At 44.4% G+C, this 25,919-nt stretch overlaps 1 protein-coding gene across 3 annotated transcripts; it reads left to right on the forward strand.

Moving 5' to 3' along the window:
* The first annotated feature begins 869 nt into the window (after positions 1-869).
* SMAD9 (SMAD family member 9) lies at positions 870-23,952 on the forward strand. Of its 3 annotated transcripts, none has more exons than XM_075708198.1 (6): positions 870-1,281; positions 8,908-9,165; positions 12,033-12,170; positions 14,521-14,742; positions 19,161-19,417; positions 23,809-23,952. In XM_075708198.1, exons 1-6 carry the CDS (start codon positions 870-872, stop codon positions 23,950-23,952), a joined length of 1,431 nt encoding a protein of 476 aa, XP_075564313.1. The 3 variants fall into 3 exon arrangements, with proteins under 3 accessions (XP_075564313.1, XP_075564318.1, XP_075564324.1); XM_075708203.1 differs by having other exon boundaries at positions 12,033-12,143; XM_075708209.1 differs by lacking the exon at positions 12,033-12,170.
* The last annotated feature ends 1,967 nt before the right edge of the window (positions 23,953-25,919 follow it).

The raw sequence follows: 25,919 nt of genomic DNA on the forward strand, positions 1-25,919 counted from the left end.
ACAAACTGTGTCCGAAAGTCTGTGATTTTAATCCAAAAAGCTTTGAATTGTTGGAGACAGCGAAACAGACTGGCTAGGCAAACAAGGTTTTCTCTTGCATATGAGACAATGTAAATAAGCTTAGAGAATAGTGACAGATCTTTCAAAGGCACTAAATGAAATCTGTGAGTAGTTGAATTTTGAATTAATTTTGCAGTTAATATTTTACAACTCTTGACAGTCAAGTGAGATTGTTGGGGCAGAGCGGGAGTTGAAATCAGAAAAAATATTCTACTCATTACTTCCATAAAATTTGATATTACAGATTTCATTTCATAGGAGACGCTTGAGCTGAACTTACAGCTACAACATAAAAAAAAGGTACATTTTCTTTTGTAGTAAATATAAACCCAACCCTAAAACAATTTGCTTAGTGCATTAAACTCACAAATTGAAGTGATTGGACACTTAATGTTTTCTGAGGTCCAACTCTAAAATGAGTGTGGAGGGTAGTGGGGAGGGGAGGCTTGGACCCAAAATAAACAGCAAAAACCAAACAGAAAACCATTGAAAATTATATACGCATTTTGAATCATTTCTCTTTCAAAAGATTTTATTGAAGGAACAGTGAAAGGAGTGTGTGAAGCCTAATGATGTATTGTGTTGTTATTCCAGGCTTCATCAGCAGTCTCTTGATGTTTGGAAAGTTCTGAGACGCACCCTGTTGGACTACTTGTAACCAGCGCCTAAGACTACAAAAACGTATGTGTGGAAGAACCTTTCCTTGAAGGAAGCGTCCGTCTCAATATTGTGGAAATTCCGTGCAAGCCTTGCAAGGCAGGAGAGTGATTTGTGCTTCCGTTGACGCTTGTGTGTAATCTCTGCTTCTTATGCACTCCAGCACCCCTATCAGTTCCTTGTTCTCCTTCACCAGCCCTGCAGTGAAAAGGCTGCTGGGCTGGAAACAAGGAGATGAAGAGGAAAAGTGGGCAGAAAAAGCTGTTGATTCCTTGGTGAAGAAGTTAAAGAAGAAAAAAGGTGCCATGGAAGAACTGGAAAGGGCTCTGAGCTGCCCAGGTCAGCCCAGTAAATGTGTCACGATCCCACGTTCCTTGGATGGGCGACTGCAGGTGTCTCACCGCAAGGGGCTTCCCCACGTCATATACTGCAGAGTGTGGCGCTGGCCTGATTTACAATCTCACCATGAGTTGAAACCACTGGAATGTTGTGAGTTCCCATTTGGCTCAAAACAGAAAGAAGTGTGCATTAACCCCTACCATTACCGGCGGGTGGAAACCCCAGGTAATTCTATCATCTGCAAGTGATTCACATCTCTCTATTAGCTTTTGCACTGGCAGGTCTAGTCTTGGTGCATCCTACCAAATTCTGCTCTGAAATCTGAAAAGGCAGGCTCCATTTGATGGTAGGACCCTGGGTCTTTCTGTGCCTGGTGGCATCACAGGTCCCGCAGCTGGGAGTAAGGACCACCTCGCCCTGTGGGGTCCGCATCCCATCAGACCCCCGAGGGCACCTGGATCTTGTCCAGGGTGCTGAAAGCGAGCTTCCTTTCCGTGGACATGGGTGCTGGCTGCCCTCTGAACCCTCCTTGGGCAAACCGGTGTCCATCTGCATGAAGTCTAGGCACCATCTTAGACTAGGTTAGACTAGCCTAGGCTGGCCAGACTTATGTCGCATTGTCTGAAAACCAACAATCGACTTATTAATGCACAGGAAAAATGTATCACTAGCTCTCTCTTTAATGATTAGAGTTGCAGTAAGAGGGCTTATTTTGCTGTGGATACGAAACCAGGTCAGTTGATTCTTCCTGAAATGCCTGGTGGCCTGTCTTCAGTGGGATTTACTTACCTGAATGGATAGCTTATGTGAAATAAATCCCCCAAGTTCCCATAAAACTTTGAATTTTTCCACGGATGATCCTCTTTAGACTGGACTTGGTCAGCACTGAAAACTTATGACCTCGCTGAAAGGTCGTTTAATTGGGCTTTGTGTCAGTGAAACAGCTGTTAGAAAATTATAGTGTTCAGTGTTGACTGCTACAGGGATCTTAGAAAGCAGGGCTGGCAGAGATCTTGAGCAGTCATCCTGTTCTCCTCTGCCCCTACTCCCAAAACAAAACAAATTACCAGGTACATTCCTGACAGATGTTTTTCTAATGAGCTTTAAAAATGCCATGTGATAGAGGCTCCACAACCTCTGCAGGCAAATGAATCTATTGCTTTGCTGTCCTTACAGTTCAAAATGATTTCTAATGTCTAACCTAGCTCTCCCTTGCTGCCAAAAATCACAGTAATTCAATTTACTAATGGATACGGTTGGTAAGTGTATACTTATTATTCTGTGATTACTCTTTGTCTGGCATGAACTTTAGTCTGAGGTGACATTAGGATCAGATAAGTGAACTGTGGGATGTTTCTTTTCACATGGATGAAATAAGGGAAAGACATTTGTTAACATTTGTTAAACAACAGGGGCTGCTCCCTTTTCTGATAGTCCTTCCACCGCAGCGGAGCTGTCATTTTGAAGTTGTATCTGAGCTGCTGTAAACATTGTCACAACTAAAATTCTACAGCTGCAGTGAGTGGTGCTTATTGTCAACAGTTTTCAGTGGAAAGAGCCGATCTCCTGCCTTGCTAAAATAAACTCTTCAAGAATCTAAGAAAAGATGCTCATAAAATATCCCATTTTGTGTATCTTTCTCTTTGAAGGCTGCAGTCCTTAGTGTTTTCTCATTTCTTCTGGTGTAACTCCAGTGTAGTTAATGGAGTCTCCTCAGCACAGTAGCTGACAGCACTGCACAGTGCTGTTTTCAGCCACGGTCTTCTGATCTGTTCAGTGCCAGCTAACAAATGCTAGTACTGAGATAATCCAGCAGCTACCAAATGGCTGCCAAAGCTTGTTGTTCTGACCCTGAAACTCAGAAAGTTTCAGCTGTGAACACGTCTCTTGTTTGTCTGTGCAGCAGACTGGCTACATCTCTACTAGTAAATGAGACGGGGCCAAGGTGCAGGTCTGAGTATTGCTGAATTGGTAACGTGCTCCTGGGCACAGCTTTGACCCATGCGGACTCGCATGGACTAGCAGTCCTCAGGGTGCAGGGGTTAGCCCACAGGAGGGACTTTGGGCACTTTGGATGTGACCACCTTGTTTTGGAGGTGAAAGAGAGCGCAGCTGTGAGGATGCAAGCTGTGCTGTGCCAGTTCTCCACAGGACCCAGGAACTGTTCTTGAGCTGTTGTATTCACCCCTACTGCTCTTCTTACAGGGACAGTTTAGAAGCTGAAGCTCAGAAGTGAGTCACCCCCCTGCTAAAGATGTGGTGCAGCAAGGAGTACAACCTACTCCAATGTGCTGGGGCAGCGGCAGGAGAGGTGACTTACACCACTGCAAGTGTCAGTAATGCAGCTCCAGGCCAGAGGCAGTTAGAAAGCCGTGCTGCAAGGAGGTAGTGGTGAGGCAAGAGAAGAAATGAGCTTGAGGAGAAAGTGGTAGCAGTGAGATCACCACAGAAAAGTCAGGGAGCAATTGATCTAGGTGCCAGTCTGTTTAAACAACAGTCCTCTTTTAACGACAGGAAATCTTCTGCATCTTGGCTGTTGGTGATCTTAGGCCTATGTGAGATTCTCTGAATCTCATCCTCTGGAGCTAAAGAATCCACCCATGAAATTAGTCAGCAATGTATTTCTTTAGAATCCACAAGCCAGTGTTATTTTCACACAAATGTCCATCCTTTTGGGGCTCACTTTCTATCACTGCAGTCTGTCTTGCTGAGTCAAGTGCTCTGTGATGAGATCCGTTAACTTTTATTCAGAATGAATGAGTTGTGTCAAAGATGGGAGGGCCTCACCCTTTCTTTGATGGCCTGGCAGATCCCTAGACCTCTATTACTAGAGAGCAGCTTTAAGCTCAGGTCTGAGATTCAGGGGTTTCGTTGCCTCTATTGTGTCCTCAGGCTGCCCAGCCACACACTAGTCTATGCTGACCAGTGCTGCACAGATCATGCATAGCTTTTATTGCTGCTACTAGTTTGCCCAGCAGATTTCTTTTCAGGTCTGCTGAGCAGCAGGTGCTATTTAGAAAAAAAACAGCATATATTTCCTCTGTTTGTGCAACATACTACTGCAGAGAGGTGTTAGGCCACCTAGCCTAAAGAGGATAGGTATGGAGGTTAGGCTCTCCTTCCCCCTTCGTCGTTTTGCCTCAAAGAGCTGGTCAGAAGTCTGAATGGTTTGTTGTCAGGAGAAGCTGCAGTTTCAGAAAAATATAAAAACTGCCTAAACATTTACCCTATTATTTTTATATGAGATCATTCATGTGTAGATAGTGCAAATTCTAGTGTGCAGCATTGCTGTAGGCAGCAGGAGCCTAAATGAACTTTTGACTTAGACTAACTGATTGCTTTCCTCAAGCCGGTGTGGGACTAAGATGTGGGACTAAGGAGTGGGACTAAGATTAACTTCTTGCTGGGTTTTTGCTTTTCTAATTTCCTCCCTGCATGAGTCCTGCCACTGCCTTTCCTGCCACTGCCTTTTTCTGCACTAGGCTTTCTCCTGTTCCCTTTAGCTGCAACAGTTCTTGCTGGAAACCTGGCTGTGCCCAAAGCCTGTGACTTCAGGTGCTAGCAAGCAAACTATCTGCCTTACAGTTTAATTCCAGGTAAAACATCCACCCTGTGATTTCTTACACATCTGCTCATCTTTGGAGAGTTTACTACCTTTGGAGACCTACCCTCCAGTGAGATTCATCTGTTCCCCATGCCCACTCACAAACATCAAACACATGGCCAACAGTGAGAACATCAGGTGGTCTTTCAACTGGGAGGCTGGATGATCTGGATGAGGGGATTGAGTGCACTCTCAGTAAGTTTGCAGACGACACCAAGTTGGGTGGGAGCGTCGATCTGCTGGAGGGTAGGATGGCCCTGCAGAGGGACCTGGACAGGCTGGATCGATGGGCCAAGGCAAACTGTATGAGGTTTAACAAGGCCAAGTGCCGGGTCCTGCACTTGGGTCACAACAACCCCATGCAACGCTACAGGCTTGGGGAAGAGTGGCTGGAAAACTCCCTGGCTGAATGGGGGTGTTGGTAGACAGCCGGCTGAACATGAGCCAGCAGTGTGCCCAGGTGGCCAAGAAGGCCAACAGCATCCTGGCCTATATCAGGAATAGTGTGGCCAGCAGGAGCAGGGAGGTGATTGTGCCCCTGTACTCGGCACTGGTGAGGCCGCACCTGGAATACTGTGTCCAGTTTTGGGCCCCTCAATAAAAGAAAGACATTGAGGTGTTGGAGCATGTTCAGGGAAGGGCAACAAGGCTGGTGAAGGGTCTGGAGCACAGGCCTTATGAGGAGCGGCTGAAGGAACTGGGGTTGTTTAGCCTGGAGAAGAGGAGGCTGAGGGGAGACCTTATCGCTCTCTACAACTACCTGAAAGGAGGTTGTAGTGAGGTGGGTGTTGGTCTCTTCTCCCATGTAGTTAGTGATAGGACGAGGAAATGGGCTCAAGCTGCGCCAGGGGAGGTTTAGGTTGGATATTAGGAAAAATCTCTTCACGGAAAGGGTGGTCAAGCATTGGAACAGGCTGCCCAGAGAGGTGGTGGAGTCACCATCCCTGGAAGTGTTCAAAAAACGGGTAGATGTGGCACTTTGGGACATGGTTTAGTCTAGTCTACCCTTGATTAGTTTAGTGTGGACTTGGTAACGTTAGGTTAATGGTTGGACTGGATGATCTTAAAGGTCTTTTCCAACCTAAACGATTCTATGACTTCAGACATGACCGTATTTGTCTTCAGCTGAGCAAAGATCATCAACGCTTGGGCATGCATAGAAGGAAGGATCCACCCCGGGCTCTCGGTGGACAATAGCAGGTGGAAGAAAAGGACTCCACTGAGGGGACACAACACAGGTAAATTATGAGGACAGACAGGTCCCAATGCACTCAGTCACTGAGCTTCATGCCTCTGGTCACACTTCCTTCTGAGTTGCTGAGCCCTGGAGAGTGGCATCTGTTACCAAAAGAGCAAGGAGAACAAGGCCCTCTGGGGAATTTTTAGCCACAAACAAGAGAATCTCTGAATTCTTCACCACCACAGAGGTTTTAGCCCTCTAGGCAGCCACAGAGCAGTCAGTGGAAAGACTGAGTGAGGTGGCAAAATCTGTGCAGCAGAACAGAAATTAAAAGTACCCTGGTCAGAGCTGGGAAGGAGTTCAAGGCTTGAAAATTCCTCTCGCTGACTCACTCAGGGCGAGTCAAAGGCTTTTCCTGGCAAGTGCTGTTCACACATCCAGATTCTCAGCTTTCATTTAGAGGAGTTGCACCGAGTTCTCACAGAGCTGAAGAAAGCCACTTTCTTAGCGGTGGTGCCCGCTGCAAGGTGCCAACCTCCCAATGCTGCACAGCATTGCTGTAGCACAGCTGTCCCTTGCTCAGCACCTCTGCTGGGTGCAAAGGGATCACCAGTTCCTCATTTTCTAGGGCTGCTGGTCAGAGCTGGCTGAGCAGCAGCAGACCTGGCAAGCATTATACCAGTTTCATGGAGCAGCAGAGGAAAACTCCAGAGGCAGCAGCAGCTGGAGCTGCTCACAGGAGCATGGGATGGGAGGGATCCAGCTCACCAAAACCGTATTTGCAGTGGTGGTACTGGTCTTGCTGCAGTATAGAGCAGATGAACTGAGCACTAAAAGAGTCTGCTTCTCTCCACTGGCTATGAAGATATCCATGGGGGACTGGGCAGTGCATCTCAGATGTGAATACCTGTATGCCTGTATGAGTCCTACCTGGGGAGTCTACGAAATCCAAAAAGCTAAAGAAGCAGTAAAGAAGCAGAAATACTTTTCCGTACCAAAGGACTTAAGAGGGTGGTAACAAAATCTTCATCCCACAGGTAGGGGCATATCAGAGGCAGAAGGAAAGAAAGTAGTCTCCAGAGCACCATCCTTGTGCTGGCCAGAAGCTGATAAGAAATGCATTGGGCCAGAGAAGGGTCTACGTATAGTCTCTTAACAGGTATCCCCGTGCCTGTGTTTCCAGGCAGGTAAGAAGATAACTTCTGCAGTGAACCCCCTGTCATCAGTCCAATCTGTTGTATGTTTTTAGGGCTCAGTTCCTCAGTTCATGGATGACTGGCAAATTCCCAAATGGTATATGCCAGTGGGTGGGCAGGAGCATGGTTTAACCCTGCCCCAGCGCAGCATAGTGCTACATCAAGCAAGAAGCTGTAAATCTGCCATCGGTACCAGGCAGTGGTCCTCCTCCTCCGCCTGCTTGAACTGCCTCATCTCCCTGAGCAATCAATGTGCACCGAGAGTGCACTCCAAGGAGAGTGTTCCCGCAGCCTCTTCTCATGCACATGTTTTGCATTATCTGTATGTTATTTGCTTTATAGCAATTATTCCACTCTCATTATGCTGGATAAATGAGACTTCACTGTAATTAAAAGGTGTTAGCTAACCTACCTAAAAAGAATTGGCCTTACCTAGACAGAGCTTTTGGCCCAAACAATATGTTAAAACACGTTCAAACCGTATATTCCTGTCAGCATTTATAACCAAGAGCACACACTGCTATTTGTTTCCATAAGCTAGTAAGGATAGACTGAAAGATTACATGCTGCTGGGTTTTAGGCCAGAGGAACTCTGGACACTAGGTCAATCAATACAAGCCTGCTGAACTGTTCCCGGTTTTGGGACAATTCATCCTTGTCACAATAACTCAAATTGCCTCCTTATCTTCTCTGGTGGCTTTTAGATCTGCGCAATAGCAACTGGGGATTCATTCCCCCTACTTGTTTTTAAGGCCTTGACTAAGACAATTACACACTACGTGAGCTAGTAACTAATAGAGAAATCTTCGGGTATATGAATTGCCCATTGTAGGTGTTGTTCTCCCCCCAGGGACTACAGGAGACCGAGTTAAAGCCTCAAGTTGAACTCCCATATGCAGAACTATTTAGCAAACCTCCTTGTGTTCCAGCCTAGGGAAGATTACCTTCATAGGTAACTCACTAGTTGGGTTTTCTAAAGTGTTTTGACTCCAGTTCTGCTCTTGCACCTGATATAGCAGAATCCAGAATAATTTGGGTCAACTTTAGGTTTCTCAATGCAGCAATGCTGTTAACAGCACTGACAGTATGAGATGTAAGTGAAGAGAGTTTGTGAAGAGAGGCGATATCTTCTATTAGACCAATTTTTACATAGATTAATTTGGATTTCAGTTTTCTGACCTGCGTTTTTCATGTCTTAACTACCAACCATTGACATTTGCTTCCTCCTGCTAGATCTTTTCTAACTCTATTGCAAGAGCTAAATTAATATTGCTGCAATATTTGAATTGCCATTTACATTTCCTTTTAAAGATCCCACTGTCTGGCTGGCAGCATTTTCAAGTACCTGAAAACCTTTTAAATCTGGTGTCTAGCTTCTGGTCTGTGCTTCCTTTTGCCCACCTGTAAAACACTGGTAGTAAAATATGCAATGTATTGCGGTGCACTATTAATAGTTACTAAACTTGGCTGTGGTTTTTGCAAATCCTGATGATAATATTTAGCAAACTCCCAATGTGTTTAGTCTTTCAGGAAGGAAGGAATAGGTAATTTTGAGAGGGAGAAATGTGCCACTTGCATTTCTGTAAAAGTGATGTGTGCATATGCCGTACCTGTGAATTTTATGGTACCTTGCTCAAGTCAGGAATGAGTCCATATGGAGTTGCTGCAACTGGCTGCAAATCTGGGGGAAAAAAGGTCCAAGAATCAGCTTTTGATTGTTGTTTTTGGACAGGTTTGTTGTCCTTCAATGACTTGTATATAGACAGCAATATTTGGGCAGCATGGAATATGCCTCTCTCTAACTTACAAAGAGATAAGCTTTCAAGAATGCGGTTTTAACTGGCTTTTTCTGTTCTTGTTTTTATTTTCAGTCCTACCTCCTGTACTCGTTCCAAGACACAGTGAGTTTAACCCTCACCTCAGCCTCCTCGCCAAGTTTCGAAACACTTCTCTGCACAGCGAGCCGCTGATGCCGCACAATGCTACCTATCCTGATTCTTTCCAGCATCCTCCATGCACCCCTTTTCCATCATCACCCAGCCACATGTTCTCCCAGTCACCTAACAGTATCAGCTACCCCAACTCACCAGGAAGCTCTTCTGGACCAGGAAGTCCCTATCAGCTCACAGGTAAGAATGAGCTTTCAGACATCCCAACTGAGGCGGTTGAGGTTCTTGCCATGGCCTGGGGTCAGATGCCAATTCTGTGTGCTTCCCCCAGGCTGTAGCTACACAGTGAAATGTTGGACAGGATGGATTTGGAATGTGATTTCTTGTGACTGTCTCTTAGTATTGTCTCCCAGTCCTTCTGATGGATGCTCAAGGGACTAAGAGCTGTAGTCATCCCACTCCTAGAAGTGCCTGGATGAGGTTTCATGATTACTGTAAGGGGAAAGTTGAGGAGAGGAGCAGGTGTGCCAGGCCACCTTCTGCCTAAAGCTGCCCATCCAAGCTTCTGGTACAACCCATGGAAAAGAGCACTTGCAACACCTAAGTTACGCACCTCTGATGGAGATGGTCAGGGACCAAGAGACCTTTAGAAACTCCATCAAGAGAGACAGGATAAAATGGGGAAATTGGTATGCAGAAATATTTTTTTAATGTATGGTGATCCCACTGACTGTATAAACTTCAGGAAATTAAGGTGTTTAACAATCTGGCCCAACACTTGGTGAAGACACCAGGCAATTTCCTATGACTTTGGAACGTGTTTCATCAGCTCCACAGTTCTGAGGTCACCAGGGTTATGTCACTCAGATTGTTTGCATTGTGAACTCCTTCATTAGTACTCCTCTAATTACCTGAGAATTTAACTATGCTTTTGCTGTTAAATATACCAAGATGTCATGCAACACAGCTGAGAGCTAGCTTTAATATCAAAACATGGTTCAGATTCACTTCTGCACTTTGTTGTAAATCTCAAATAGTTTCAATGATCTCAACTTTTTTCACAAGGATGAATTCAGGTCAGAATCTTGTAGCTTAATGTTTTAATGTCTCAACTACAAAGCATTTAAATTCATGTCCTTAATGATATGCCTGTTTTGATTTTAAGTGCAAGAAAGGTGTTTATTTTTACAAGGTATTTGTAGTATTTGAACTTCCTTTTAAGCTGGACACTTTCAACACAGTGTGATGTTTTTCCTTCCCTCTCCATTCATTGAATGGACCTTCATTCATTTCTTCTTTAGATCTATACTTCAGATTAAATCATATTTAGCAACATTGAAACATTTCAGCAAGTTGTAGGACTTGTTTGTCTTCTCCCATCTTTTTCTTTCACCTCTGTGTAACCAAGCTGGATTCAGTGGAGCTGGTCCTGACAGGTAAATCAGTCCCATTCCAACTATGTAATGACTCTTGACTCGTGCATTTAGCTGAACTTGGGACCTCACAAAGCTACTTAAAAATGGAAGTGGCTCAACCTGAGCTTCAGTATATCATAGTATACAGCATGCTGATAAGCATAATTTGCCTGTGTAACAATCAGGGATGGAAGACTATCTAAAGCAAACTGGAGTTACATCAAGAACCTTGAGTGGGATTGGTGTGACCAACTATAGATGTCAACAATGCAAATTTCTACATCTCATGCAATTGTCTATACCCTCTCTGTAATCAGTGGAGAAAAACAGGCACTCCTAGAACAAGTTTTGTTGCATCTTAAGGTATATGTCTAAAGTAGCTGAGATGTACCACGTCTGCGGTGCCTATTTTTCTGTAGTGGGTATAAGGAGAGCTTATGGTGACTAGCTCAGGTGTAGACATCAAAAATACCTGTATAACCACATCATATTCCTTTCTGTGACTTGTATTCTCTTCCACTCTTTCTTGATTTTGTTTTACTATTCTAGCTGGATGCATTTTCTGTGGGAGGGTTATCTATATGTTAGAAATATCATATAGTGTATGAAATTCCTAAATGCTGAACAATGCTTAAATAGAATAACGTTCATGTGCAGTACTTACTTGGAAGATTCAATGATTGTGTTATGAGACAGCCCACATTTCACTCTGGGTGAAGTTGCTCTGTTTTGGGAGCCAGCCAACAGATCCCGAACACAAGAGGAAATTTCAACCCAGAACCAGGTTAAACCCTGCTCTTCTTAAAGAGACCCTTAGTCCTGCAAATTTGCATATGGCTATAATTTATACATAAGTCCACTGAGTTTCTGTTCAAATGAATAAAACTATATACTTTTAGTGCTGTTGCAGTGAATGTCAGCATTTTCTAATATGAAAATGATGTCCCTTTTTCTTTGGCTTTCTAAAGCCTCCTGTCTTTCTTGAGAATCCCCACTATAGAGTCACCTTCTGTTTTCTAGCTTACTGTGCCATAAATGAAACAAATCAGGAGCTGGGCAGGTTCTGAGTTGATACTTTTTCTCCCTATTTTTTCATCACATCCATTGCGCTTTGATGGGAGACTGAACAAACCAGAAGAGGGCCAGCCTTCCCTTGTAAGACAAAGGTAAAAAGGACAAATCTGGAGGGAGTTTTGCCAAGTCTGATTTTAGAGTATAAAGGCTTTCCATAGGCTTTTTCTATAGTCTGTGAAGAAAGAGAGCTTTCTCCTCCCAGAGGATCAATAAAAGTTAGCAGCTTCTCTTAAATCATCCTCTTCAAGTTTTACATTTGCAAGAGAAATCTGAAACTGAAGGATCAAACTGCGTTACTTTCTTATGGTAACAACTCGTACTAACAGAGAGTTTGACTGGATACCAGTCTAGGCCTGAGGCACTGTTGTGACTGTTCTTCTCTCTTTCAAGTGCAGCATGTCCAACATGACAGCCCTTCCTTCCTGTCCTCCCTGAGTGGTCTTAGTCTGGAGACTGAAGGGAGGTCATGTTCAGATTTGTGCTCTGTTTCCAGCTCTTCTCTAGCTAAACAATGCTGAATAAGTGCTAAATGCTCACCAGGAAAAGCCAGGGGGAATTTACCAACTTACTGATCTAGGTGTCTTTTCTTTCTTTTCTTTCTTTTCTTCTTTCTAATAGTGGAAACTCCACCCCCGCCTTACCATGCAAGAGAACCTCCAGGAAACCACAATGGGCGGTCAATGGATGCAATAGCTGAAAGTCAACTAGTGCTGTCTTTGCCCAATGGAGGTAAATCTGCCGATGGAGAAGCTGAAAGTAAATAACCATTTGTACTATTCTTCAAAGAAAAACTGTTAAGCAAAAAAATTGTTATTTGAACAGGGTTCAGTGATCTGTAGTAATAGGTTTCAGACAGTTTTACAGTAAGGCTGTGTACTAGACCTATTAGTTAGCAGAATAGGTTGATTTAAGAATTTAGTGAATTATGTGTGAAGTTACAGAGTTTAGACCTTATTTGCATCCATGGACTATTACATTTAGAAAGCTGTTAATGAAAGCAAACATTGTTATCTATGTTGTAAAGACAAAGATATCAAATCACAAATGGTGAGGCAATATAACACAAAAGAGCACTATCAATATCAGAACTGATTTCTTTATCACCTTCAGTTCTGGGTTTCAAGTACTTTAAAGCCTTGTGGTTGGGATCTTTCTTACTGCCATCTTTGTATTAATGTTACGTTACTGGCTGGCTAGAAAAGAAAAGGACGTGTTCTAGTGAAGTACAAAGACATTTTTACAGAAGGCCAAACTGTCCTCATATAAGAATGCTTTAGTGGGAGCGGGCATAGGTGGTCAGACTAGAAGGGACTGGGATCCTCCTTGTTCCCCTCAAAGCAACTTCATGACCTCTCCAGCATGGTCTCCACTACCTCCAGACTAGCAGTGGTAGGTGATGCCTCCACCATTTGAAGCCCATTGCTGCAGAGCAGCAAAGGGAAATGGTGTTCCTCTGCTGGGTTTTCCTTTGGCTTCCTCCAAATGCAAAGGAAACATCAGCATTGTTCTTTTAGTGCAGAATCCCGGATGAGCCCCCAGCCAACAGGTCGAGGGAGGTGATTCTGCCCCTCTACTCTGCTCTGGTAAGACCTCATCTGGAGTACTGTGTCCAGCTCTGGGGCCCTCAGCACAAGAAGGACAGGGACCTGTTGGAGCAGGTCCAGAAAGAGGGCCACCAAAATGATCCGAGGGCTGGAACACCTCTCCTATGAGGCCAGGCTGAGAGAGTTGGGATTGTTCAGCCTAGAGAAGAGAAGGCTGTGAGGAGACCTTATTGCGACCTTACAGTACTTAAAGGGGGCCTACAGGAAAGATGGGGACAATCTTTTTAACAAGGCCTGTTGTGACAGGACAAGGAATAATGGATTTAAACTGAAGAAGAATAGATTTAGACTAGACATAAGAAAGAAATTTTTTACACTGAGGGTGGTGAAGCACTGGAACAGGTTGCCCAGAGAGGCAGTGGAGGCCCCATCCCTGGCAACATTCAAGGTCAGGATGGACGGGGCTCTGAGCAACCTGATCTGGTTGAAGCTGTCCCTGCTCACTGCAGGGGGGTTGGGCTAGATGGCCTCTAAAGGTCCCTTCCAACCCAAAGCATTCTATGATTCTATATTGTAGTGCTAAACAAGTGTCCTTTATGGCATGAGGACTGAACACGGTGCACACACATGCACGTTAAAAAAATAATGCCAGCCTTCTGAAACAGTAAGGAACATGTATGTATCACAGAACTGGAGCAGAAGGAAGATGAGGGTGACAGTGCCAATTACATATGGGTACACAGAATGGCCAGATAATAACTAGTTATCAAACACCAATACTTTTAAATAAATTGTCGAGATACTTTAATCTCTTTACGATAGTTTACCATCCGTGATCACTGCCCTAGTGAATATTAGTTGAAAGTTTATTAGAGGTTATGCACAGAGGTGCTCTGGGGGCAGGGGGTCTCACATGCCTGTGGTGGGCAGGCAGGATAAGATTTCCCACCAGTTCCTGTAGGATGAATGAGGGTCAGAGATTCTGTTACATTTTTGAGTCTCTGAGTTAGAAAACCTGGGCAAGGGTAGAACCAAAAGAAATTACCTTGCTGACATTTCTGTTTACAGTCCCACATGGAAGCGGAAAGCCCCAAAACATGCAAAAAATTGGGGGGAGTGATTGATTACTTCTGAACTTCAGAGTTTGGTATTAGGCTGAAGGCTTGCCTCAGTTTTGACTTGCTTTGAGCCCATCTGTCATCCCTAGCTCCTGGTGTGCAGAGCAGATGTGTCCCTTACTATTTTCAGTGTAGAGGTTGGGCCTGGGTTCAGCAAGGAATGTCAGCATGTGCTTAATTTAATGCAGTGGAGTTATCATTTTTAAGAACAAGTGGGCCTCCTTAGAGGCTTAGAGTTAAGCTGGTGTACCAGCCCTTTGCATGTTTGGGACTTCAGTCATAAAATTAAGAAGAAACAGAAGCTGCTGTGAAGTGACAGAAGTGACTGTTTAGATGAAGAGCTGGCAGGGTGGGAGTGGGAGGGAGGAGGGAAAGAAAACAGAGAATGATTGATTAAAAAATATTACTGAAACCTAAGCAGCTGATTAATTTTATTTCCTGCAGACTTTCGGCCTGTTTGCTATGAGGAACCCCAACATTGGTGCTCAGTTGCCTACTATGAACTCAACAACCGGGTAGGGGAGACTTTCCAGGCTTCCTCTCGAAGTATCCTTATAGATGGATTTACAGATCCCTCAAATAACAGAAACAGGTTCTGCCTAGGACTGCTCTCAAATGTAAACCGCAACTCTACTATAGAAAACACCAGGAGACACATAGGAAAAGGTAAGAGGAAATCCCTTCTCGTTGGGAATATTCAGAGCTTGAAAGAACCATGCATTGCATTAACAAACCTAGCTGATTTGTCAGATGTGCTTGACTTAAAACCAAAGCTCGGAGATTACTTCTGAAATAGAAGAAAAGCAGCTGATTCTTTTCTGACTGAATAACAGTCAGCAGAGTAGCTCCTTACAAAAGCTATTTACTTGGCCAGCAAAGAGAAAAATGTTGTTTATAGTTGTATGTTCTAATTTAGCAGTATGTATTTTCATTTTATTTATTAGAGCTTCTGGCAACTGGGAATATTGCCATTGAAATGCCACTAAAAGGATAATTGCTGGTGCCTCAGGGCTGGTTCTCCTACCACCAAATAACAAAGGGAGATGGATGAAACACTTAGTAGTTGAGTTATTTAGCTGAGGAGCTCTACCAGAGTTGCCTTTGTAGCTTTTCCCCCCCTACCAGTCTGATTCCCTGCCTTGTCAACTTCTCGCCTGTAAAACTAAGTCTTGGATTCTCCCTCCAGCAGTTGCTCCACTTCCTGCTTGTATGCTCTGCTTCTAGTGTACGTATACCCTGTGCTCACAGGAGCATATGCTGCTGGTGACAAGTAAGAGGAGACCACACCTGGACATGCATGGCTGCACACGCTCCATCCCAGCTCACTAGGGCTCTGTAGGGCCTGATATTCTCCCAGAACTTACTGTTGTTTGTGGCAGTGAGTCAGAAGCCCTGTACTGGCCACTTCTCTGTGCAGATGAAGGTTTGCCTGTTCTGGTATATCCAGTCTGGACTCATTATCTTGCCAACTCAGCCTCTCACCAGTGGCTGCCTGGGAATGGATTTCCCACTGGGCTAATTAACTCTAATTGTTCCACTCCTATTATCTTGTCAACCTCACCTCATTTCCCAGGCCTAGAGCAGTATTTTAATTGGCTCTTGATAGTCTAGTGTTGAATGACTGAATACAAGGAAACTCAGAGATAAATGTGACATAGGTTTTACAAACACCAGTGAACCTGAAGGCTAGCACAGGAGATGTATTTAGCTCTTGCACTTTTCTCTGGAAGGGAAAGCACTTGTGTTGCAGATGCACTGTGTGAAGCCAGTGTGATGATACAGGTGTCTGTCATAGGAGTTTGTTGCGAGGGATAAAATGAGTTGTAAGTCTAGTTCTAGCTTACTCAGAAAATAAAGCAAAGCTTCTCTATCAGCATAAGCTGGCAGAGAGGTGTAGGTTAAAGCTGAGCCTGGCCTTAAAAGAAAATGACAAAAGATCCCAGTCAAAGCTGTCATTTGAGGATGTTACATCCTGTGACTTTCTGCCCCAAAAGAGGAAGAGACAGAACAGGAAGAAAATGAGGTAAATGCTAATGGTCCTCATCCATTCAAATCTGAAGATCTGTCTTCATTGATTAAAAGTCCTTTAAAGTCTTACATCAGGAATCTGCCCAAGGGAAGGGAGCAGGTTGCCCAGAGAGGAGCTTAGTATATCAGAGATCCTTAATTTTACTGCTCTTCCCTGTTTATGCAAATCTTAAAAAACCATGTTGAAATGGAACAGAAGTGGCACCAGTACAGGCCTGCAGAAGAGCACAGAGCAGCTCCAAAAGTGTGCAGTTCAAAGGCATGCTGGACAGATGAAAGCTACTGAAATGGATACAATTGTCACATGTTAACAGGGGAAAAAAAGAATGAGTAAACAAGATTAGCTCAGTAGGATAAGGGTATGTGATTGAATTGTCATCTAGTGTATCAACGTGAAACGGTTTCCTGGAAATACCACATCAAAGCTAAAAACAATCCAGAACACAACACAACATCTACTAGCAATTGGACCTGTTTCAGCAGTCAGACTTCAAGGACAAAAAGGGGACTTCTGATCAGAGTGTCAAAAAGATGTGGATGCTTGGAGACTGCTGAATTTCCAGTTTCTGCAGAGAGCAATGAAATCCCACTAAAACATATGGACCCTTGATTTGGTCTTCTACAAATATGTATTCAGCTGTTTGGCTTCCTTGAGGGTGCTTGTCTCTGGCAAATGAATACCAGAAGAATGGAAATACACACTGACATTTCATTACTGCTGTATTTATTGCTTTTAAAAAGTCCACAAGGAAAAAGCAAATTGTAGCCTCTGCTTTCAGAAGTGACTTTGGTGTTTTTGTTATTGTAGTACACAGTTTGGGCAATGCCTTTGAAAGTGTTCATTTTTTTCAGAAGTTGGGTTACTCAATATACTTCGAAAATCCAGCCTTTAAAATTTTTCACCTTAGCACCCAGAAGTGTGGTCACCCTAAATGACTAGCCACACATGAAGGTCTGAAATGTGGTGAACATTTCTGTCCTTATTATTCTCTCCCTACCCTGTGTTCTCACTCTGTTTATTTCAGAAAGTTATACGGACTCCATCAAGGTCGGCTAGGACCTTTATGTTTTCAGTCCTTCCCTTTTATCCATCTTCCACAGAAGGGACAGGAGACATAGGTCAAGCAAAAGCAGTCACAATGTGCAGCACCCCATAACGTCTGGTGCAGTTGGACTGGAGCTGACTGGTCTGATGGAGCTGTCATCTCACCCGTGTTCCCAGTGCAATACTAGCGTGTGCTCTGAGCCACACCCCCCACCACTCACATTTAATTTGAGATCTCGTGGGTGCATAGAAGTAAAAGTCAAGTGATGGCTTGAAGACAGACTTTAACGTTCCCATCTGAGTCACTCTGCAAGTCTATGGGAGAGAGTATTTTTCCCAGATTCCTTTCCCACTCAACCTGCTTTTCCCCGAGCCTTTCCCACTTCTGTTTAGAGGCTGGTTTTGTCCTAAGGATGTGCTGCTGCCCCTTGCTGTCATGACCACAGAATGATGAACAGACTGGGAATATGCAACCAGTCTTTTTTGTATGAAAGACAACAGGAATAAAACTAATTACAACTGAATTATTAAAGCATAGTTATCACTAGCTTTGCAGGCAGTCCCCTGAGACTCTGTGAACATGTGCATTTGTATGTAAGGGTTTGAATGCCATACCTGGGAATAGAGAGGAGGATTTTATTTTTATTTAGTAGTGGTTTTTATGAGAACAAAGAACTGAGTTCTTCCACCTCTCTTGGCCATGGGAGGGGTTCATCTCACCTAATCTAGCCATGGGAAGGGTGAATGTCTATAAGCATCTTCACAGGATGACTCGTCCCCCTTCAGGGTCTGGTTCCATGCTAATGTTTAAGCAGTCTGGGTCCCCATTGCCACCCTTGCACTGATGAAGATCTCACTGAAAATAAATCTTCTTTTGTTTTGTTTTGTTTGTTTTTAAGTTTATTAGCTGGTTCAGTTCCCCAATCTGGATGGCTGCCCAGTCCCCAGCCATTGCTGCCAGCATGAAAGCTGGTGTGGGAAGAAGCAGCAGGGGCAGGGAACGAGAGAGCCTTTTCAGCACCTGCACAGACTTCCATCAGTTTAAGCTGACTGTGAGCCTGCACTCTGTAGCGGATGGAGTGAATCATCTGGTCACGGTGCCTCTCATCAGCTAGAGAAGACATCTACACAATACACAAGATCCCTAACTTTAAGGTTGCTGAATTGAGCTAAGATAAATTCTCCCACCAATTTAGGTATATTTTCATGCAAGTAGGCATCCTGGGGTGACCAGAGTCTTTGAATGGACAGAAATTATTCCATCTTCATTTCCCCAAGGCATGGTAAAAATCTGAGAGTTAGTGTTGGTAAGTCACCTGGGCACTGAAAAGTCCAGAAGGAAATCAGTCATTGTCTTGCCAAAGGCCACTTTGAACAGGATCTGATGAGTAAGTCACGTCATGTAAATGCAAATACATGGTTCTGATGTGGTGGATAAAGCAAAATACAGAAAAGCTATTTTAAGTGCACACCATGCTGTGTTTGAACTGCACAAGATAGGATCCTGTAGTAAAAAAATAGCGTGCAATGAAGTGGGTCATGGTCAGCGTGCATGTGCTCAGCAGTGAAAATACATTTAGATGTGTAATGCATAACAGATTTGTCAGTTCTTTGGCAGTTTTGATCCACGCTTTGTATATGGTTGACATATGTTTGGTATTTATGTGTGTGTATATGTACGTGTATATGTGTCTTGTCACAAAGTACTGTGCTGTTGGGTTAAAGAAGTAAACCAACCTGAGAAACAAAGAAAAACATAATGTGCCAAGACTTTCTTCTGTTAGACCAGAACCTCAAAATAGTGTTTATGACAATTTCTTCTTAATGTTGGTCAGACCATTGTACAGATACATGGATATGCACACAGTTTACTGTCTTTTAAAAGGCAGTGTGAGTGCCTGGAATGATCCAGGGCTTGTATGCCCACACCAGTAAAACAGTTAAAGAATTATTGGTATAAAGTGTGTTGTGAACAACAGAGAAATAATACATGCTATTTTTCTTTTTCAAGGTGTTCATCTTTACTATGTTGGTGGGGAAGTTTATGCTGAATGTGTCAGTGACAGCAGTATTTTTGTGCAAAGCCGCAACTGTAACTACCAGCATGGTTTCCACCCAGCGACTGTCTGCAAGATCCCCAGTGGCTGCAGCCTCAAGATCTTCAACAACCAGCTCTTCGCCCAGCTGCTTGCCCAGTCAGTCAATCATGGTTTTGAAGTGGTGTATGAGCTGACCAAGATGTGTACTATTCGAATGAGCTTTGTTAAAGTAAGGATTCTTTGGTTTCTCTTGCATTTCTGAAAAGGCAAATCCCATCACTTGCTAGCTTCACTAGCTAAATCCCCCAAGTGCAGATTTAGACACCCAACTTACAAATAGCAATTCAGACTGCCTGTTTTCCAGCATTGCCTTAAACTTCTAGGTGCTTAAAATCAGTAGCTTTTGTGGTCAACCTGGAAATTTCTTAGATTCCAAAAATTAGGTATTCCATAGGCTCTTTGTGCAAAATAAGCAGAGATTGAATGATGTTCCCCTGTTGATTGCATAAAGAGCTCAATTTAGAGGGGCTTAGCAACATGTAAATGTTGTAGCATGTATCTTTGGAAGTTGTGACCTCTCCTATCATTACTGCTTTGCAATAGAGCTTGGTAGAACCATAGATCTGAAAAGAATATCCTTATGTCTCTAGACTAATTTACAGTCTCAGCATTACTATAGACTGGTATGTATGGTCTCAGTCAAGAAACACTGGGTCCTCCTTCAGCCCCCGCTGAGCTTCCTTGGGAATTGTTGTTTGCCACGTGTCTGATCCCTGGCAAGAGACTGTCTTAATTTCTGATGACATTCACTCTGGCCAGCCACACTACCAGAAGGTTCTTCTTGCAAGCGGAATACAAAACCCAGAAGAACATCTGACCTTTCCCCCTGTTATTTGGAAGACACAGGAGGCCACTAAAGCCATTACCGTTTCCATGTCTTTCATATCTGACCTTTACAGTCTGATTTCTCTGTGTGCGATGTATCAGTCTTTGTGGGAGTTTCTTAAATCTTCTGAATGGCTTTCTCACCAGAATGAGATCTTTTGACTCCTTTTAGCACTTAGGATTTACTTACGTGCCTATTGTAGCATCTAAACGCCAGAGAATGGTGAGTATTTCAAGACTGTTTACAGATGTGCTAGACTGACACAGGGAGAGCTGGCAGCAATGTTCAGCCTGCAAACTAGAGAAGTTGCACCATTAGAAGCAAGTTGGTCCTGTTAGGTACCATAAGAAGTGGCTTGAGTATGTTCCTTTGTCTTGCAGATTTGATTCTATACAAATGACTGAATCAAGCTGATTGAATTCATATCTAAGATACTACAAAACTGCCTGAGGCTCGAGCCCACTTCCCCTGCGTTCTGCAAAATAGATGAGTTGAGTCCCACGCAGCTTGCTGGTTCTGACTCTTTCCAGCCATCCTTGGGGACCCATCTTCTTAACTCTCTGAGAGCATTAAGAGTGCCCTGTAACTTTCCCAAGAGTCCAAGCCAAAATATCTCTCCCCGTGACCATGCTGTTGCTTTTTTCTTGGGAAGGAACTGACATCTTGTTCACATGCAAGCATTAGGGGAAAAAAAGAGAGCAAGAAACCCAACAAACAGCATTTTCTTTAATGGAAGACATGAATGGGCATGTTGTTTGTAAAGGCAGTGTAGCCAGTTACGCAGTATTTTCATTATCTCAGCAACTGGGGGGGGGGGGGGGGGGGGGGCAGTCTCTTTGATGTGTTATCTACCTCCATGCCCGGTGTGGCAGCAGAAATGGTGGTGTTGATGCACTAAATAACGCTGCTGCCATGTTATCACCTTGCTTTGTTGAAACAATAGCAGACATTATAGTGCCTCAGGCACCAGAAGACCAGTGCAAGGAGTTATTTTGAATGCTTTCCCATGACCTTGGAAAATGGCTATGCAAATCTCACCTAGGTTCTTCCTTCCTGGCCGGTAAAAATGCTTTCCTGTATTCAGTCTTCTCAAATTATTTCTCTCCCAAGGTGTGAGCCCTGGTGTGTTCAGTCTGGGGGCAGGAATGCCCCTGGGTGTTGGGTATGCAGTGCACAAAGGAGCATGTTGTCTGTCAGAGCCACACATCAAGAGCCTCCAGGTGCAGGGTAGTCCTTTGGCTTCTCCCCTGATTCATGACCAGATGCTGCTTGTCACCTACAGCCCACAGGGCAAGCAGAGCCAAAGGGCTGGAGATCCTGCCTCCTACACCACCAATGCTTGAGGTGCCAGCTGGGAAGCAGAGATGGGTAGGGACCAAGACACGAGAAACTTGCCAGGACTGTATCATCTTCTGGAGGCAGGACATGGGACAGAGGGATGTGAAGGTCCTGTCCCCTCTGATACCCTTCATGTGCCCATGGAGCAGCTGGGAGGAGCTCAACCCTCAGGCAAACGTGAGTGTATCATCAGTGAGAACAGACAGCAATTTCAATCCACTGAGCGCTGCCGATAACCAAAACAGGATGGCTGTTGTCCCCTCTCCACAGATGAGGCAGCTGAAGCACAAAGTAGAGAGATGGAGAGTTTCTCCAAGCCAGGGTCTGAACCCAGCACCCTCCCTCCCACATTTCCCCAGCTCTTGGTGCTAAGGGGATGACCTAGCAGACTTGGCCCTGCTCCCCAGCACGAGGCAGCTCAGCACTCTGGGACGTGGCTGGACCCAGGGCTGGAGAGAGCTGTTGCCCACAGGAGGTGGGAAGGGCTGGCAGGAGCAGCAGGACCCCTCGGCTGATCTCCCCTGTGCAGGAAGGCACATTTCTGGTCTCCCCATGGGGGTGTCAGTATCCTCTTTGCACCGTCTGCTCAAAACACCACTACAGCTTTGCAAGTTGTTCTCATTTTATTCCCTCGTTAAGAGCTCCACCTCCGGGTTCATTTCAGCCCTGGGGATGAAGGAGGCTGCCTGCGGCCCGAGGGCGACTTACGGGAGGCACAGGGGGTCCTGCCCTCCTGGCATTTGCCCTGCTGGCAGCTCCATCCGGCAGCCGGAGACAGCAACAAGGAGCGTTTGGGAGTTGCCAGCAGAGGGAGATGGCCAGCCACCTGCACGCGCTGCCAGACTTCTCCAATTTGGGCAGGTTGTGCTTGCAACCTGTAATTCCTATTCCTCCAAATTTCCCATCCTGCCAGTCAGGAGAGGTGCACTGACTCCTCTGACGCTTGCCCTTCTGGCCGTGTATCTTCACTGCAGCTGAGTACTTAAGACTTCACAAACTCAGAAGCCTGACTGCGCTGGTTTAAAGAGTGGCATTTTATGCAAACATTCCCAGAACATAAATCTGAGGTGCCTGTGAACACAGGCCCTTGCTAGCCTGATAAATGTTCTGCAGGTCAGAAAAATGCTGCCTGATTAAAAGTACTCTTTGGGCTTTGGTGGGTCCATATTAGTCTTCTGCTTTCTTCCCCCTTTTCTTCATTAAGTAGGAATGGATTTTATCCAGACCACTTATTATGGCATCTAGTATTGGTGTTGATCATCGTTTTGCAGCTGATCATCTAGAGAAGTGGGTTCTGGCAGCCTCAGTTGTCTGAGTTGTTCAGCACTCTACAGTTTAGGTACCTCTGGCAGGCATCAGTCTTAATATACCTCCATGTCCTTTTTTCATGATAAACCCATATCAACCCGCCTGACTAGCGTAATGATAGGTAAGGCTCAGCTTCTCTGATCAGCAGCCCACAAATGAAGAGCCTCGTCCTGCAGTGGGACCGTGTTTTGCATGTTGCCCTATGGAAATCTGAGTTCAGTTCTGGCAGTGAGACAGCCGGTGAGCTGCGAGACTTTGGGCTGTGACTTGGATGTCTTGTGTTGCAGTGAAATCAGGCTGCCTGCTTAACAAGCAGTCACTGCGCCCACCTGAGGTACAGGGACTTCTGGTTCTCTTTTCTCCCTGCCAGCACTGCATCCCCATCTTCCATCAGATGCTCCATATCCCTTATCTCCCCGAAAGTGCTGGAAAAATGACTGCAGGACTTCGCACAGCAGACAGCCGGGAACTCCCGTGGGAAAAGAGGACGTATTCAAGGATAGAAAACTTAATGGACAATATCTGTACGTAGGTTAGATACTGTATATAGGAACCTTGCTGGAAGTTTCCAGAGGTTCAGATAAATACCTAGAACTTCTGGAGTCTCAGACTCGTAGGATGCATCTCTACCAATAAATGAAGCAGTGCCCAGGATCATTCCCAGTTCCTGTTAAAGTGTTATGACAGGGTCTGGCCTGCTTTTCGTCTGTGCCAGACAGCAGTCTGGCAGACTTTCCTGGGCACGTCTCTGGGGTGCGAACAGCAGGGACCATTCCCCATGGGCTGTTTGCAGGCAGCCAAGCTCGGAAACAGGCTTTTCCATGCCAGTTTGTCTCAGCACCTGGAAGTGTGACTGAGCATTTTTAATTTAATAGTATAGAGTCCCTGATAACTATGATAACAATGACCTTAAAAAGGAGCAGTTTCAAGAGAAAATTACCCCTAGGACAAAGCACTAAATCTTGGGAACTTGGGTGATGGACTACCTGTAGTTGTGTTAGACTGTCAACACTGGAGTTGTGATTTAATGTTTGTTTGGTTTTTTTTTTTAAAACAACTCACTTTTCGGTCCTTTGATGCTTTTATAGGGCTGGGGAGCGGAGTATCATCGCCAAGATGTTACAAGCACGCCCTGCTGGATTGAGATCCACCTGCATGGACCGTTGCAATGGCTGGATAAGGTGCTGACACAGATGGGCTCACCTCATAACCCCATCTCCTCAGTCTCTTAAAAATCATCTCTAGAATTCCCTTAGGATGGATGCTATTGCAGGCAGTGGCTTATAGGATTTCCAGTGAACAGAAGCTTCTATATGTAGATGTATGTAGATGTAAATATATCTATACATAGTCTACTCCCCCTTTTTTTTTTTCATGCTACGTTTTGTGGTTTCTAGTTACTCTGATGCCAGTACAATAAGTTTAGAAATTCAGGTATAGCGTATCTGTTCTCTAGTACAAAATAAGCCAAATTCCTGCAAAAGTGTCAAATATTTCCTGTGAGCATCTTCATTCCCCAGCCAAGCCAGTAAACGGTGCGAATTCTCAGCACTTTCATGCAGATTCAGAAACCTGGCTGTAGCTGTTCCTAGTAGGTGAAATTCACCCCTCTGCAGGCAACCAAAGTCAGATCTCTGCACCGTTTATATCCATTTTACATCCTAATTTCAGGTCTAAAAGAGGACCTTAGGTGGTGCTCAGGACTTATGCATAGAGATGACTTTTATCCAGTGAACTGAAGGACTAAACTGCAATTCCAGTCTGTCTCCCTACTGCAAAGCATGATGGGACAACAGAACCTCTGAGGAGCTGAGGCACCCCTGTCTCCCCTAGGATTTGGCAGGAGGAGAGAGCCCTCGGGACGTGTTCAGCACTGGAGCCTTATCAGAGCACTCTGGACACATCCGAATAGTCTGATGCTGTTAACACAGTAGTGTACGGTACCGCTGCACTGAAAAGCAACAAGCTCCTAAGAAAAAAAAAAAAAAAAAAGAAAATTTGAAATATATGCCTGTAAGTTTAAAAAGTAATTAACTTCCAGTGCTTTTTTGCAAAGTACATACATATTTGCATATGTATCCGGCATGTAAACTGAGTCCTATCCATTATACAGTATTGATGTAGTTTGTTTTAAAGTTAGGACTGTCTGTAGTTAGACTACTGTGCTGATATCAAGGGTACATCTAAAAGGGACTTGAACTGTGATTCAGAAAAGGGAAATGAAGTGTGCATTGAAGAACCAAATAATTATCATTCATCTTGGGATAGTCTCTGTACTGGGAACAGGAAGCCCCACGCTCACAGGATACAATGAGGAGGTGGGAGTCAGCCACATCCATCCCCTGTGCCGGGCCAGTCCTCAGGATCTGACCCCAACACTCGGGTTTGACAGAGGGGGCTTCCCTGCCAATCACTTCGTACATCCCCATGGATGATTTCTCATCCTAGATACAGGCTTCATCATTTGCAGTGCTTTTGCCTCGCCTGTGGAGGATGGTGAGGCAGTGTAAGCCACGAACAAGCAAAGACTGAATCTGTGTGCAGAACCTTTTTTTAAAAGCTCCTTGTCTGTGGTCCTTCTGTAAGCAGGGAAACCTATTGCCCATACTCTCATCCACAGAGCCAGCCTTACAAAATGCTGTTCACTTGGCAACCTTTTCTGAGGACGCAGGTGAAACTCTTACTACATTTTGATGGTCCCCATTACCTTGCTGAAGGGGTAGAGGATTATTTCTTTCCAGGCATAACAGTCCACTGAAAATTGTTTTGCTTTAAGAGTCAGGAAGAGTGATAACTTCTCCAATCTCATTCCTCCTTAGAACACACCAGAAGTATCCTGAGAAAAAAAAATACGTTTTACAGAGTGTTTCTTTTCTTCTCACACAGTATCTGGTGCTACACATTTTACTGCATAATTAGAAGAGGATGCCTAAAATATTCAGCTATATCACATATGCAAATCAAATAACATTCACTGGAAAGACTTTCCACATGGTTTAGATGCTATGTAATACCTGTTAGAGGGTGGTAATTATGAACAGAGCAGAAGAATCAGTAAACTAGCAGGGTTACTTCATTTGAATGTATCTTCAGCCTGCAGAATTTGTAGGGCAGAGGAGGATAAATTATTGTTAAGTTTGAGCAGTAATGGCAAGTTGTATAGGAAATTTGTAAATGTGAAGAACCCTATTCTGTCACC

Source organism: Pelecanus crispus, chromosome 1, assembly GCF_030463565.1.
Source record: "Pelecanus crispus isolate bPelCri1 chromosome 1, bPelCri1.pri, whole genome shotgun sequence".
Taxonomy (NCBI): domain Eukaryota; kingdom Metazoa; phylum Chordata; class Aves; order Pelecaniformes; family Pelecanidae; genus Pelecanus; species Pelecanus crispus.

Coding starts and splice junctions, on each gene's coding strand:
- SMAD9 (XM_075708198.1), top strand. CDS start 870: ATGCACTCCAGCACCCCTATCAGTTCCTTGTTCTCCTTCACCAGCCCT. Junction 12,171..14,520: donor TGCCGATGGAGAAGCTGAAA/GTAAATAACCAT, acceptor TATTTCCTGCAG/ACTTTCGGCCTGTTTGCTAT. Junction 19,418..23,808: donor TTCGAATGAGCTTTGTTAAA/GTAAGGATTCTT, acceptor ATGCTTTTATAG/GGCTGGGGAGCGGAGTATCA.